At 41.4% G+C, this 16,135-nt stretch overlaps 1 protein-coding gene across 2 annotated transcripts in view; it reads right to left on the bottom strand.

Annotated features, from left to right (window-relative positions):
* The window catches only part of Nek11 (NIMA related kinase 11), a 215,468-nt gene that overhangs the window by 151,999 nt on the left and 47,334 nt on the right, over window positions 1–16,135 (bottom strand). For both annotated transcript variants that reach the window (XM_041677504.1, XM_041677505.1), the window contains exons 2-3: window positions 10,684–10,849; window positions 1,926–2,044 (exon numbers count right to left, since the gene is read on the bottom strand). In XM_041677504.1, coding sequence (XP_041533438.1) covers window positions 1,926–2,044; window positions 10,684–10,849 — 285 coding nt within the window. The remainder of the gene's footprint in view (window positions 1–1,925; window positions 2,045–10,683; window positions 10,850–16,135) is intronic.

The raw sequence follows: 16,135 nt of genomic DNA, 5'->3' as shown, positions 1-16,135 counted from the left end.
AATATAATGATTTAGTGAGACCATCATTTTTCATCTGAATCACAAAAAATAAAATTTCAGATCCATAGATTCAGTAACATCCATATATGTAGCCCTGTTAAACAACTCTATAAATAGTGACAGATGAAAAATGGCAATCCTCTCTTTGGAGGTTGTTTTTAAGTTCATTTATTCTTAACTATCACTAAATAATCTTAAGAACATAAAAAACATTGGGGGAATGTGCTCGGAGCATATTTTATACTGACATGGGAATAGCCTTATGTAACCCTGTATAATAAAACTAAAATAACAAAATAGAAAAACAAGAATAAAAAATAAATCAAGTCAACCAGATTCCAATTGTCTATTTGCATACCAAACAGCCCCACAGTGGGCATCGTTGATGGTATTGTTTTATAATTACATCCTTTATGTAATAAGCCAACAATATGCTAACAAGCAGTGGGACAGGAAATACAGGAAGGAGAGAAGGAGGGAGGAAGGAGAGAGACAGGGAGGAGGGAAGATGCTAGCAATGCGAGTGTACATGCTCAGCAGCTGCGAGTCAGCAGCTTCAGACCGCTTACTAAACATTATGTGATATTTCATCGTCATCTCAGGACAGAGACGGCTGGGAATCAAGCTGAATTAGTCACATCTGTGCTACCAAGTGTGTGTTTCAGCAGATACAAGGCCAGTTGCAGGGGAATCTGATTACTTTTTGCACTATCAGACCACAGATAGCACACGTAAGCAATGACATCCCTGGACCACCAAGCCTTGCTGTGCCCTACGATTATCGCTATCACTCAAGATGGCTGTTCCTGGGTGTTCTGCTCACTCCCACAGCGAGCATGCCATGACCACCCACTTTGCAAGACTCTATTCTTACAAATTCATCGGTACTATTTGTTGAGTCTAAAAAGATTTAAAACCTTCACATCTCAAAAGATCATACAATGTTTTAAAATGTATTGTTGAGGCAAATTCCATAAATAAGGCTGGCAGATAACTGAAACTTGAAGGATACACTTTGACTGTTGCTTGACATTTTATAGCAAAACTGACTATTTATCTGCCATGACCTGCTAATGATGCCTGAGTATCATCTCTAGTTCCCAAAAGATGGTTAGATAAGGCACCCACCATACTCAATACAGTTTCTGCTACAGTGAGGATCAACTTGGTTTCTAGAGAAGAAGAAGAAGAAGAAGAAGAAGAAGAAGAAGAAGAAGAAGAAGAAGAAGAAGAAGAAGAAGAAGGGGAAGAAGGGGAAGAAGGGGAAGAAGGGGAAGAAGGGGAAGAAGGGGAAGAAGGGGAAGAAGGGGGAGGGGAAGAAGAGGGGGAGGGGAGGAGGAAGAGGAAGAGGAAGAAGAAGAAGGAGAGAGAGAGAGAGAGAGAGAGAGAGAGAAGCAGGAGATATGGCTCAGTGCGCAAAGTGCTGACTGTACAAACACGAGGATCTGGGTTCAAATCCCAAATACCTACATAAAAAAAGCTGAATATAGAAACTCCTGTCTGTAAACTGAGCCCTCCTGACAGGATGGGAGGTAATAGAAGATACTCAGAGGCCAATAGGCCTGGAATATTCAGCAGAGAAAATGAGCTATCCAATTGCAGACAAGGGGAAAGGTAAGGACTTACCAAAGGCTGTCCTCCACACCCAAGCTGTGGCATGCACACATCTGCACACACCTGCACACACCTGCACACACCTGCACTCACATACACACAACTGATATAAATAAATATTATGTGAGTAAATAATTAATCAACAGTTTCCTCAAGAAAAAAATGTCATATTATAAAATACTACAGATGTTTGACTGTGGTGATTCATCTTCTGAACCTGTTTGCTTTCAAATCAATGAAAAATATTCACCTTTCAAGTTCAGACACGAGCATTAAAAACTATACCTGTGCCCAGAAGCAAGTCAGCATACCTCTCGTGCATATAATCAACTCCAAGCAACAACTGGATAAACCATTCCACAATCTGATTTTCAGGAAAGATTTTCCCAGCTTCTTTGTATTCCTGAATTTTATAGTCCAGATCTCGGCCCTGAAACAAAATAACATAATCTTTCATACTGTTATAGATAAAAATTTAATATCAAGTTCTGTGAACAATGTAAGGTAGGCAGGCCCAAGAAGAAGTCACCTAAGGAGACACCAAGATGGATGACTTAGGAGGGGCCAGCCACTCTGGGGAACTGAAAACTGAACACTTTGCACATCTCAGAAGCCATCTGACCCCACCTTCCTATCAACCAGGAGATCCGTCCTCCTAAAAACATCGTTACTCCCACAGAAATCCAAACAGAGCTCCTATTCCTATTGTCAGCAGTCAACAAGCAAAATCTGCCATCACTCCTCCAGTTCATGTCCATCTAACCGGGTTTTATCTTTGCCATCAAACAAGGAAAAAACAAACCATATAACAGAGAAATAGTATCAGGTGTAACATCCATATGACATCCCCTTAATCTGTGTTCATATAAGACTAGAAATAGCGTTCCTAGTACCCTAATTTTGCATACAGAACCCTAACATGAGGGAAAGTTAAAAATGGAAGACAGTAAAATTTAAATCAGAGATATTAATTGAATTACAGTGATGTTTGCAAGAAACGAAATTGGTATTGGCATGGGGCACCAGTGCTGGCTGTCATGGGAGACACTTTAGAATTTTAACTTATTTTGTTGTATTGTTAATGTGTGTATAAGTGAGGTGTATGTGTGGTACAGCTGGAGGTCAGAGGACAATTTCAAGAGAAGATTCTTTTTGGCCATCAGATATGTGGCGTAAGTGCTTTTCCTCACTGAGCCAACTTGCAGCCCCAGATTATTTTGACTCTGGCATGGACAGACAGACAGTGTCTTGGAGTGAGTGAGTTTCCCCTTCTCTATTAAATCCCAGCACACCCCTCAGGAATACAAGGGCTGGTAGTGAGCGCACAGCTCTCCACACAACAGTGAAGCATTCGGTCATTCAAGTGTTGATGAAATAACAGTTATTAAAATTAAGACCAGACACTGACAATCATGAATGCCTCGATCTGCCTGGCAGTGTCTGATGTGACTCTGATGATTACATGTCTTAATATATTTTAATTGCCATAGAAAACAAAACATAAAGTGTTAGATTCTCTTAGAGAAACCATACACCTCAAAAGTTTTATATTAAAACACTGAAAGATTAAAACTTGTTTGATATATGTCCTTGGAAGAAAAGGCAAGGAAAAATGTTCTTTGTGGGATGAGAGGCACAGGTCCATGGAGCGTGCAAACAGTAAGAGGAAAATGAAGTCCTCCTCAGCAGCAGAGCAAAGGTATTTCTAGCCAATGAGGCAACTGGGAGAGATTACTTGTAATCAAACAACATGTGGTCAACTGACAAACTGCTTGTAATGCAGTGTTTAATTTCCTTTCAGTGCAATGTGTAAATATTTGCTTAGCATTTTCTCTTTCCAAATCAAGAAATAAGAAGTCAAAAGCATATCCCACATTCACAAGCAGGCTTGATGAAATCGTCTTCCTTGCTGGATTTTCTAGGCCAAGGGGATCAAAGCTTCTTGGAATTAAAAACTGAAGTGAATTAATATTTAACTCTTGGCAATAAAAAGAGAGAGAGCCCAGTTCCCATGTCCTTCGCCAGCACTCACTTTCCAACCATGGCAAGCCTCAGAGTTCTGGGTCAGCACACAAGTTGTGCAGTAATAATATTTTTGACAGTGGATCGTTGTGGCTTCCTAAAGAGTGGATGAGAAAGTCCTTCAGACAAAAGGCAACCCATGTCTACTACACGGTCTCTATTATATACAGTTTTATATTCCCATCCAGCAACTCAAACTCTGACCATAGTAAACATTTCTAATGTCAGAAAACAGTGTTTCACCTCCTGGGGAGGGAGGGAGCAAGGGAAAAATGGATGGACCCTAAAAATATATAAATGAGGGGTGAAAGTGAGAGTTCAGTTGGTAAATTGTTTGCTGTGAAATCCTGAGGCCACGAGTTTGATTCCCAAAATGCACATGAAGAAGCAGGGGATGGTGATAAGTAATCACAGCTCCAGTGCTGGAGTGGTAGGGACACAGAGACATGCACACTGCAAACACAGGCATGCACACTACACACACACATACACACACACACAAGAAATATCATTGAAACTGCCTTCTAGTTTCTTATATCTTTCCAATATTTAGCACTTTAGGACAATCATAAGTATAGCTGTCATCATAAATTTAATTTTCAAATATATAATTATCTATCTCACTTATAATAATACTGAGATTTCAAAACTTCATCTGTGAATTAAAATAGCATTCCTTTTAGGAATTTATTCTCAAACTACAAGTTCCTATTGTTGATGCAGAATATTCCTTTACACTGTGTGAAGATGTGTTACTGTGACTGGTTTAATAAAGAGATGACTGGCCAGTAGCTAGACATGAAAAGATTAGTTGGGACTTCTAGGGAGAGAGAGGTCTCAGGGAAAAAGAAAGCAGTCTCCACACAGAGAAGAATCAGGATGTAAAGGTAACCAAACCATGTAAAAGGTATAGGTTAATATAGGTTATAAGAACTAGTTAGGGACAAGCCTAAACTAAGACTGAGCTTCCATAATTAGTAATAAGTCTCTACCTTGCTTTTTGTGGATTGGCAGCCCAAAGAAAAATCTGTCTAAATATTGTCGTTATAAAACCATGTCAATTGAATATGAAGCTCTGTATACTCATGGTGTCTGCACTGTCTTCTTTGAGAATGAGCAGAATTGTGTTTCCTGTGGTGATACTGACTGATACTCTGCTACCTCTCTCTTCAAACCCTCTATCACCAGTAAACCCAGAACCTCTCAAATACTAGGCAAACCCTTTACCACAAAGGTGCATCCCCAGGCCCCATCACACTTTAATCCCAGCACTCGGGAGTCAGAGGCAGGTGGATCTCTGTGAGTTTGAGACCAACCCGGTCTGTAAAGCAAGTTCCAGGACAGCCAGGACTGTTACACAGAGAAACCCTGTCCTGAAAAACAAACCAAAAAAGAAGGAAAAAGAAGAGAAAGGAAGGAAGGAAGGAAGGAAAGAAGGAAGGAAGAAAAGAAGGAAGGAAGAAAGGTCTGAATGCTTTATGCTAACTTCTTTGTGGTTCAATATCTAGACCCAAGGTGTGATTTGTAAAATGAATGAGAACAACTCTCATGTGTTGGAGTCTGAGATGATTCATATAATTACACTGAGTTTCATGCAAAAGAAAAATACTTCACCAGTTAGAGATATGGGGGTGCAAATGGCTTCCAGCCAATGACTCCCCCTATTCCTCCTTGCATTCTCACTATACATGTGAGAGGAGAGCCTTTCTTATGAAAGGAAGCCTCTGGTTGTGAGAGAAGAGAAACCTGGATAGAACCTGAAGATGTGGGGCTAGAAGACAAAGTGTTAGAAAAGTAATGGCTAAGACGAGAGCTATGAGACTGTGGAGGAAGAACAGGAAGGAGAGGGCACATAGCTCCATTTCCTTCTTGTGTGGAGGGGAACAGAAGACACCAGGGTCCAGAGTTCTTCTGATTTGGTGGCTTTGGAACTATCAGGCAGTACCTGGTTCTGCAGCTCAGACTGGCCTTGAATCTGTGAGCTTCCTGTTTTTGATCCTTCATCCTGGGATTATAGCACCACAACAATACCAATTGATGGATGTTTTGCTTATGTATTTATTAAGTGCACATGTAATGTATATATGTGCTTGTGTATGTATGTACATGTGTGTGTGTATGTATACATATGTATGTGCAAGGCATTTGTCCTCTATCACTTCCACCTCATGTTTTGAGACAGTGTGTCACTGAGCCTGGAGCTCACTGATTGCACTGGCCAGCTCTGGGCATCCACCTGTCCACACCTCCCCTGTGCTAAGGTTATAGATACATGCCACCATATTCAGATTTTACATGAGTTCTGGGGATCTAAACTATGGTTCTCAATTCTTGTGCAGCAGGCCCTTTACTGATTTAGTCATCTTCTCAGCCCCTGGCTGCTTGTATTTTCACACACATAATCTGAGGTGCCCAGTGGGTTGAGCAGCAGATATAGACATATCAGAGATGAATGAATACATTACAGACTTGAAAGGTCCCAAATTAAATTTCACAAGAGGAAACATGGACATAGAGAGATCAGCTACTGAAATGGTGATAACCTTTTTTATGAGGCCAAGGTTTAGTTTTAGTTATCTGCCATTTCCTATATCAATAACTTTACCTCAATTAAGAAAAAGATAACATCAGGCCTGAGCAAGCTAAGAGTGAATTTGCATCTGAAGATGAGAAATATCTCTGTTAACAAGAAACATGCACACATCATTTCTCAGGAGCCTGAGAAGAGGATCCATAGACCCCTGGATGCCCAGCAGCTGTGTAGTGCAGCTGGCAGCCATCACCATGGCAACATTCCTTCCCAGGAGAGCAGCTCGGTCCATGGAAACCAACCATCATTTAAAAATTAACACAGATGATTCTGCATTGGATCCTGCACAACAAAAGCCATTTTTAGAGAAATGCCCTTTCTAAGGACATAATTGGAACAAATGAGCAAATTTGAATATAGATTGTGAGTTAGATGGGTGGCTCTCAAACTTCAGTTTGTTTCAGACTCACCTGGTGAGCTTGTCAAAGCACAGATGGTTGAACCCCACCCCCACAAAGTCTGATTCAGTATAGCTGGGCTTCCGGCCAGGATTCTGTATTTCCACCAAGTTACTAAGTGGGGTTGGTGCTGCAGATGTGAGATTCTGCTTGAGAATTACAGTGACTTACATGTTCACATTGGTTCAATGCTAATTTCTTGAGTTCTTATGACTTTAACAGTTGCTATGAAAGAGAAGGTCCTTTGCCTTAGATATTCTAATATGAAGCTTTAGCCTTTAAGCAACATAGGTATATCATTCAAGTCTGGTGGTCCACAACTACCTGAAATGTATGCTCCATGGCATCTGATAACCTCTTCTGGTGCCAGTGGGCACAGGCACACAAATGGGCATAGGGCTGCACACACACACACAACACACATCCACACACAACACATACACAAACAACACATACACACACAGAGACCATTAAAAGTAAAAATAAAATGTTACTCATTGCAATGATATTATTTAAAATTTCCTGTCTTATAATATTTTATACTTACCACAACATTAAAAACAAGTCTATAATAAACAAAAGAAAATACAGTAGCTATTTGGACAAGATTAGGGCTGGAACTTAGTCTTCATTAACTTTCTGTTGCTGTGTGGGGGAACCCATAGAAGTGGGTCCACTCCACCTTGACTGAAGGACAGAAATCTTAAGCCTACTCTTGCTCTTTCAAAGTTATTGGCAAGAATTCTGACTTAAGGTGTAGCTACAAACAAGATATCCTGACCTAGGGTGTGTTTACTTGGTGTTTTGGATATTAAGATGGCCTGTAGAGGGAGAGCCACTCCACCTTGACCAAAGGTCAGAGAATTCAAGCCTATTCCTGTTCCTTCATTTTTAAGAAAGGAGGTTTGACCCAGGAAGTGGCTGCCCACAGTATACTTGATCTAAGGTGTAGTAGCTACATGTCCTACCTAAAACATCAGAAGGCTTAACTCAGAAAATAGTGACTTGATGTCTCAAGTATTGAAGCAAGTAAATGTTCTGTTTGTCCTTTGTATCATATTAAAACAGTCTTTTGCCTCCTTCCCCATTTTTGGATTTTGGTATATAAGCATACGGAAAATAAATACGGGCATATTCAGGATTACGTATTCCCTGCTTGCCCTCCCAGTACTATCCTATGTCTCTGTGTTTCTTTTATATCTCTGTTCCTCTTGCCTAACATTTCTAGTCCACATTCCCCTACCCTGGAACATACGAACCCATCGAGGCTGAACCCCAACGTGTGGCTATGACAGCTATCGCAAAATCCCTGAGAAAATCAACTCAAAAGCAGGAAAGATTTATTTTAACTCCTGGTTTCGGAGGTTCCAGTCAGCAGTCAGTTACCTCTATTGCTGTGGGGGCCAATGAGACAGGTTATTATAGTGGGACGCATGTGGCCGAGAGAAGCTACTCATGTCCTAGCAGCTGGGGGGAAAAGAGTGAGAAGGAGGCTTGCATTCTGACACCATCTTGAAAGGAATGATGCCAATGGCCTCACCTTCTCCTAAGGTCCCACTTTCTAGAGTTTCTGTCACTTTCCAATAAAGATGCTGGCAGCTAAGCCTCTATATTACATGGGTTTCTGGGAGATGTGCAAGCAGTTCAAGATGCAAACTACAACATGTTTATTCTCAAGTAGTTCAGGAAAGAGTTAGGTAGAGTGTGTATACATGGACAAAAGAAATAATGATGCAAACATGGGAAGCAAACAAGAAAACTGGGAAGTCTGAGGAAAGGAGATGTGGGAGATGCAAATAGTCTCACAACCTGTCTGAAAGCTCAAAATTACAGTCAATTTTAGAAAAAAAAATCAAAATTAGTATGGGAAAAGAAAGTTAGACCATGTCATCTATCACCCACGGCAGCCACTAGCTGCACAGGCCAATTCATTTTAAGTTAATTAAAATTAAACATAAATTTTGCTTACATCAAATTCCTTAATTTCAAAGACAAAAAGCCAACGTGACTAGAGGTGACCGTGGCAGAAGGCACAAGCACAGGCCACTTCAGTTTCCCAGAGCCTTCTACGGAACACTGCTGACTTCAGTCAAAGGTGTTTTAAGAGGAGGAGAAGTGTCTTTAGAAAAAGTTCGTGTGCCCCTAGGTGTGGTGACCAACACCTACAATCTCATTTCTTGGGAGATGGAAGCAGGGGGATCAGAAGTTCAAGGCCAGCTATGACGACAGAGTGAATTTAGGAAGAGCCTGAATTACAGAGACAATATAACATCTTACAAACAAATGAATGTGCCAAAATCAGCAGTGGGGAAAGATCATCATCTTATGTACTAATAGCCAATTGTTTTTTCTGAAAGTTTAGCAACTAAAGGAGCTAAAGAAGAAAAAGTCTTAAATAATAACAGGTAGATTATAAGAGAGCTACATTAGAAACACATTTTCCAGAGCGGCTATTCAATAGTTCACTGCTACCACCCTATACTCCTCTTCATCTTACTGATTTTTTTTAACAACCCATTAGGTAAAGAAGTTACATATCTAAGTAACTGGTGTTCATCACTACCACCCCTGTGTGTGTGTGTGTGTGTGTGTGTGTGTGTCTGTCTGTCTGTCTGTCTGTCTATATTTCTGCCTCTCCCTCCCTCCGTCCTCAAAGCAGAGAAGGAGCAAACCAGGAGAGTAATTTAAAGTGAAAGGCCAAGGTTTAGATTACTCCAGGTTCATTCAGAGGAATGTGACAACTGGTATCTTAGTGGTTGCACCAGCAAATGGGGAAGCAGCATGGTGGTTTGGGTACAGTCTCTACTCTTCCTTCTGCCGCTCAAACACAGGGCACCCTCAGCTTCCATCTGCTTGTCCAAATTCTCAGAGCCAAGCCTGCTTGTCTTCTGTTCCAAAAAGACACTTCTTTCTTCCCAACATAATTTCTCTAGGGCTACCCAAGTGATGAGCTGACTAATTCCATTTTCCACGGTTTCAAATCCTCCTAAGAAGTATTTGGCTAGCCTAGCTCAAAGAGCACCTGAGCATAATTTTAAGCATGGCATCTTCTTTTATGCTCTGCTTGACACAACCCCAGTCACCCACCCTACGCCTAACCTCTGAGTTGTAAACACAAAGATCCACAATTCATATTGCCGTCTTCTCCTCTCTCATCTTTCTAAACTTCACGTTTGTTTCAGACTCAGTAAAGCACAAAGATGTACTTAAGAGAACAGAGAGCAGCGGAGAAAACTGCAAATGCTATGCCACAGTTCACAAGTCAACAAATAGGAAAGACTTCTCTAGGAGAAATGAGATGTAAGTCAGATCTTCACATATCAAACAACAGAACTGGAAATCAAACTGTGAGCTATGCCTCCACTGTATCCAAGCCTTGGTTAAGAGTCTAGATGTCCAGCTAAGCATTCATGATACTATCATAGGAGGTTTGGGCAACCTGCCCCCCATATATGTAAAAGCACTCCCCAATCATGACACAGAGAATTATTATTAATATCGAATGCTTCACCTTAGCTTAGGTATTTCTAGCTAGATTTTTTTTAACTTAAATTAACCCATTTCTATGAACCTGTGTCCTGCCCCAAGGCTCGATTACCTCATTTTGAACTGTTTATTCTGCATCCCTGCTTCCTCCGTGTTTGTCTGTCTCGACCCTAGCTGGCTGGCCACTGGTTGGCTGGCTCCCTTCTCTTTCTGCCCACCAGTACCACCTATCCCTCCTCTGTCTAACTATTGGCCATTCAGCTTTTTATGAGACTAATTAGACCTGTCAGGTGCCGTAGGCAGGCAAGGTGAAACAGCTACGCATCTTTACATAGCTAAACAAATGTGACATAAACAAAATCAACACACCTTTATATAGTTAAACAATTATTCTATTCCACAACATTTGTCAGTTACTTAGAGTAGATTATTCTTAGCCACAAGACATGAGACACTAGGCTTTTAGAATTCAACTTGCTGTTTGATAATAAAACTGCTAAGATATCTCTTTATATAATTTTTTTTACCATGCAACAGATTTTTACAAGTATTTCTAAGAGAGGAGAGTCTCACCTCACAGTATTCTGTGATAATGCAGAAATTATCCTGCTCCACGAAGCTTGCATGGAACTTGACAATGGCTGGATGATTTAGCTTGGAAAGGAGCTGGGCTTCCACACTGGCCTGAACAGTTTCATTTGGGTTTAATTCTCCAACAGAGATTTCCTTGAGTACCTTTCTGCAGTCAAAAACAGAAATAAAAAGAAAGAAAGCGGACAATGAGGAATACTGAGAACTCAAGAACAATCGCAGTGGGTTTTTGATCCTACTGCACGTACTGGCTTTGGGGGAGCCTAGGCAGTTTGGATGCTCACCTTATGAGACCTGGATAGAGGTGGGCGGTCCTTGGGCTTCCCACAGGTCAGGGAACCCTGATTGCTCTTCGAGCAGATGAGGGAGGGGGACTTGATGGGGGGAGGAGGAGGGAAATGGGAAGCGGTTGCGGGGAGGAGGCAGAAATCCTTAATAAATAAATAAATAAATACATCTTACAAACTTAAAAAAAAAAGAAAGAACAGAGAAAAGTGAAGAAAGACATTAAGAGTTGAGAAGTACATTTAACACATCTGAGCAAATAGTACAGAGCCCCCTCATTGTGGCCAGGTGATCGGCTGCTCAAATGTCTAGTTCTGTCTGCTAGGATGCTGATGCCCTAGGCCTGCTTCCTATCCTGGTCAGTACCATGGTGTCCCGAAGTCTCTGACTTCCACACCTATACCCTTTACAAGTGAATGTCAGTCAGAATGTGTGATATTTATTTATTCTAACCTAACTGTCCTTGGTGCACCATGTTTTATTGCTAGCAGGATTTAAGAAGACAAAGTTTTAACTGAAAACACTGATAGAGATAGTAAGAATTTCTATCCTGGGAGAGGATGTAGGGTAAAGGGAACACTCCTGCATTGCTAGTGGTAGTGCAAGCTGGTACAGCCCCTTTGGATATCAGTGTAGAAATTTCTCAGAAAATTAGTAAACAACCTTCCTCAAGACCCAGCAATACAGTTTTGAGTAAGTAGCCAAAGGATGCTCAATCGTGCCACAAGTATGTGTGTTCAATGATGTTCATAGCAGCTTTGTTTGTCATAGCCAGACCCTGGAAACACCCTAAATGCCCCTTGACTGAAGAATGGATTAGGAAATGTGGTACATTTACACAATGGAGTACTACACAGCAGAAAAAATTAACGATATCTTGAATTTTGCAGGAAAATGGATGGAGCTAAAAAATATCATTTTGAGTGAGGTAACCCAGACCCAGAAAGACAATTATCATATTTACTCACTCATAAATGGTTTTTAAACATAAAGCAAAGAAAACCAGCCTACAAATCACAATCCCAGAGAACCTAGACAGCAATGAGGACTCTAAAAGAGACATACATGGATCTAATCTACATGGGAAGTAGAAAAGGACAAGGTCTCCTGAGTAAATTGGGAGCATGGGGACCTTGGGAGAGGGTTGAAGGGGAGGGGAGAGGCAGGGAGAGGAGCAGAGAAAAATGTAGAGCTCAATAAAAAAAATTTTAAAAAAAGAATTTCTATCCTGGATAAATGGAAGATTTCATTAAATCTCCAAATCATTAATTTAAAAATTTGTGATAGCACCATGAAGAGTGGACCAAAACACTACCTTTCCCTATCCAAGAAAAGAAAATAGTCTGATGAGCCAAGCAATTATACACTGTACACTAGCTCGCCCAGGGGCAGTGTTTTAGCATGCCAATTACACTGTGCAGACAGATGCTGCTGATTGCCAGGGAGCCTGGCTGCTCATTAAGGCTGTTCTGTAGAACTCCTGCTAGAAAACACTTTGCAAAAACTGTTAAGAGTTACTTCTTGGGCATATTAGTAGAAATGCTTAATTAAAGACTGTAACTGACTCATAGACTATCCGGCAGACCCCAGTCATGTCGAGCAGGTGTTCACTCTGTCCTTGCCATATGGAGTGCCCGAAGCTGGTAGTCTGGCATGCCCATGAACTTCTGTCTTCCCTCTGATTGGGAGATGCTTATCCAAATCCCTGGGTCTCATTCCAGGTCCATTTCTGCCACTGTGCTCAATATTATGAATTTACATATAATATAAACTGATGGAAAATGAATACCCTTGCTAGGAAAAAATAAATCAAAGGCTTACCAAAAACGTCTGACAGTGACAAATGGAAAAAATCATACTTTCATGTCATTGACAGGCCAGTTCTTTGTTTGTTTGTTTGTTTTGTTTTGTTTGTTTTTCAGTACAGTGTTTCTCTGTGTAACAGTCTTGACTGTCCTGGAACTCACTCTGTAGACCGGGCTGGCCTTGAACTCACAGAGATCTGTCACTGACTCCCAAGTGCTGGGATTAAAGGTGCGTGCCACCACACCCAACCTTAGGTCAGTTCCTAATGGAGCAAACTTGTAAAACTATTGTCTGAACTCAGATTTCTAAGTTCTCAGTCTAGCCAGTAAAAGATAAACCTGGAAGACTAGATATACATGGGTGTGCTCTATGAAAAAAAAAAATGAAAGAGAAACTAACCAAAGGATTTCAGATTTTGGCAATACATAATAAATTTTTCTTCCAATGGATGTCGTTCCAATTTACTAATTGTCTCTTCTACCCAGGCAAATACCAGCTTCGATTACACCGAATAAGAGGGCTCTTCCCAGTCTCTGAGGAGTGCTCCAAGCTTTTCATTCACTTGGACAAGCCTTTCCTTCCAGCTGTATTACTGTAAAAGAACAGCAATTGTCTTGGGCAACGCTAGACCTTAATACTCAGCCAGACCTGGGGTCAGAAGGTTTGCGATTGCAGTCAGTACCCTAGTGTGTACAGCTGAGTGACACTCTGTGGGTTATGTTTTCAGTGGCATTATAAATGAAGGGGGCAGGGAGATGCTTCAGCATCAGCTGCACAAGCATGAGGACCTGAGTTTGGACCCCCAAATATCAGGTATAATCTGAGTGTGGCAGACAAAGGGATCCATGGGCTTGCTAGTCAGTCAGTCTAGCCAATCAGTGAATTCCATATCTCAGAAAGGAAGGTAGAGAAGTGATTGAACAAGACATGTCTTGTTCAACCTATGGCCTCCTTACACACCTGCACTGATGTACACACACACAAGAAATAAAATTCTAAGTCAGAAACTTTGTCCTGCGAGTTGAGAATGTAAATATGAAAACTTGAAAAATGACCTCTGGTGTTAGAGGATTAACATTTGACTTTTCTGCTGGACCAATAAAAAAAAGTCATATTTTTCTTCTCCAAAAGAAAGAAAACGCTTCAATGCTGAGATGAACATCACTGAGAATACAATTTTCTTAAATGCAAGCATGTTAGCATGTTCAGTTTAAAGGCTTTCCATAGTCTATTAATTTTAAACTCATCCCATTTCCAAAGAAAACCAAGAAAGAACTGTCAGTTCACACAAAGAACACATGGACTGTGGCAGGGGTGGGCCCTCTCCAAGAGATGTGCAGGCTTTGGCCTCCTCCTCCATTTTACAGGAGTCTTTCTGTGTATTGTAATTTTAAAAATCATTTATACATTTGCTTCTCTTCCCTAGTTTCATTAGATGCTAAAGAAACTATTAGACCCCTTCCTTGATAATGAAGTAGAATCTGCAGAAATGCATGGTGGGTAACTAACATTGTATTTAAAAAAAAAAAACTCTTATATTAAGACTTTTTCAGAGAGTGGGGATAGTCCTGTTTTTAGAAGTGGTGGCTCAGACCGCTAATATGCCCCAAAGAAACAAAAATGACATATAAAGACACATTTTCTTCTCTAGCTTCTGAAGGGTATACAGCAGCAGCAGGCCATTTAAAGACATCTTCATAGTGCTTTCAGTAATCTGCATGCCCCAGCTGGTATGCAGCGGTAAAAGTCACAGTGGTTAAGCATGCCAATATAAAAGCCTTACACAGACTTGCAGTGTTCTCTTACTGCAAAGGAACATGTACTATAAAAAGACTGAACACACTTAATTTTCAGGCAAGCACTAACTACTTGGGATTTTCCATGGGATTTTACCCAGGCCCTGCCTGACCACCCAATGACAAAGCATAAGACTGTATTTGCCCCTAGCTTAGCAGATGAAGCTGGGACTATTATGACAGGTGGTATATACCACATCATCACTAGGGGACACAAACACATTCTTCCTTCCTTGCCTAGAACTGTGTCACTGGGTCAACAGAGGGAACTTTCATGGCAGATCAATGTGAGAACCATATCCACTGAAGACGCGTGGAAGTTTGCCAAGTCAAGGGCAGCTTATCACTTGCTCAGTAGCTCTCAGCCTGCCATCCCTTCCTAAATAACACGACAGATACTTATTTTATCAATGCCCTGACTGTTTGGGAGGAACTCTGTGACATCAGAGAAGAGAGCTGTCCCTGGAGACCCATCTCATTTTTGCAAACGGCCTCTTCTCCCGCCTGAGTGGCATGCTGCTTTCTAGAGTTTGTAGTAAACTGACAAACTTTGTAAAAGGATTTTTGAAATTTGGGATAACTGTCAGCAATTTGTTTCCCTTGAAATCAGTCCACTGTTTCCAAAAATGAGACAGACAGATAACATATTCGAGAGATTAACCCTGCATTATTCTCCACCAAATGTCTGTGTTCTCTCATGACCTCCATGTTCAGTCAGAAGCAGACACTGCCTAATGACCAAGAGAACACTACAAAACTGTAACTCAGACTTCTGGCCCATTGGTCTTCAGGAGATAAGACAAGCCTAAAACACAAGACTCTGGAGGAACTCTTAGCCAGAGGGTGAGCACTGTCCCTAACCAGTGCAAGGGTCAGGAAACAGATAGGAAACAAAGTGCTTCTGAGCCCTTGAAAGCAGCTTTGAGATGCTGAAGGCCAGGCCCAGGGAGGGAGCTACATGTGGGAATTCCAGAGGGTTCAGAGCAGAAGGCTTGCATGCTTCCCTTGGTGAGCAGAGCACAGCACAGAAACCCACATTTTCTGTGTCCAGATAAAGAAAGGTCTTCAATTCAGGCGCCCTCTTCTCGGCTGCTCAAGGAACAAGCTGGGGACATCTCCTTGGACACCTGGGAACCCCACTAGAGTCCAGTCTCTTGCCAACCCTAAAATGGCTCCCTTAATTAAGATATATATTTTCCTGCTCTAGCCACACTGATGAATATCTTGCATATTATCATAGAACCTTCATCTGGCGATGGATGAAGATAGAGACAGAGACCCACATTGGAGCACTGGACTGAGCTCCCAAGGTCCAAATGAGGAGCAGAAGGAGAGAGAACATGAGCAAAGAAGTCAGGACCATGAGGGGTGTGCCCACCCACTGTGACGGTGGGGGTTATCTAATGGGAACTCACCAAGACCAGCTGGACTGGGACTGACGGAGCATGTGATCAAACCGGACTCTCTGAACGTGGCTGACAAGGAGGGCTGACTGAGAAGCCAAGGACAATGGCACTGGGTTTTGATCCTACTGCATGTACTGGCTT

The sequence above is a fragment of the Microtus oregoni genome, unplaced genomic scaffold (assembly GCF_018167655.1).
Source record: "Microtus oregoni isolate MIOR12 unplaced genomic scaffold, Mior012 000028F_ref0000031, whole genome shotgun sequence".
Lineage (NCBI taxonomy): Eukaryota > Metazoa > Chordata > Mammalia > Rodentia > Cricetidae > Microtus > Microtus oregoni.
The sequence above is the reverse complement of the archived record's forward strand: the minus strand, read 5'-3'. Positions and strand labels throughout refer to the sequence as shown.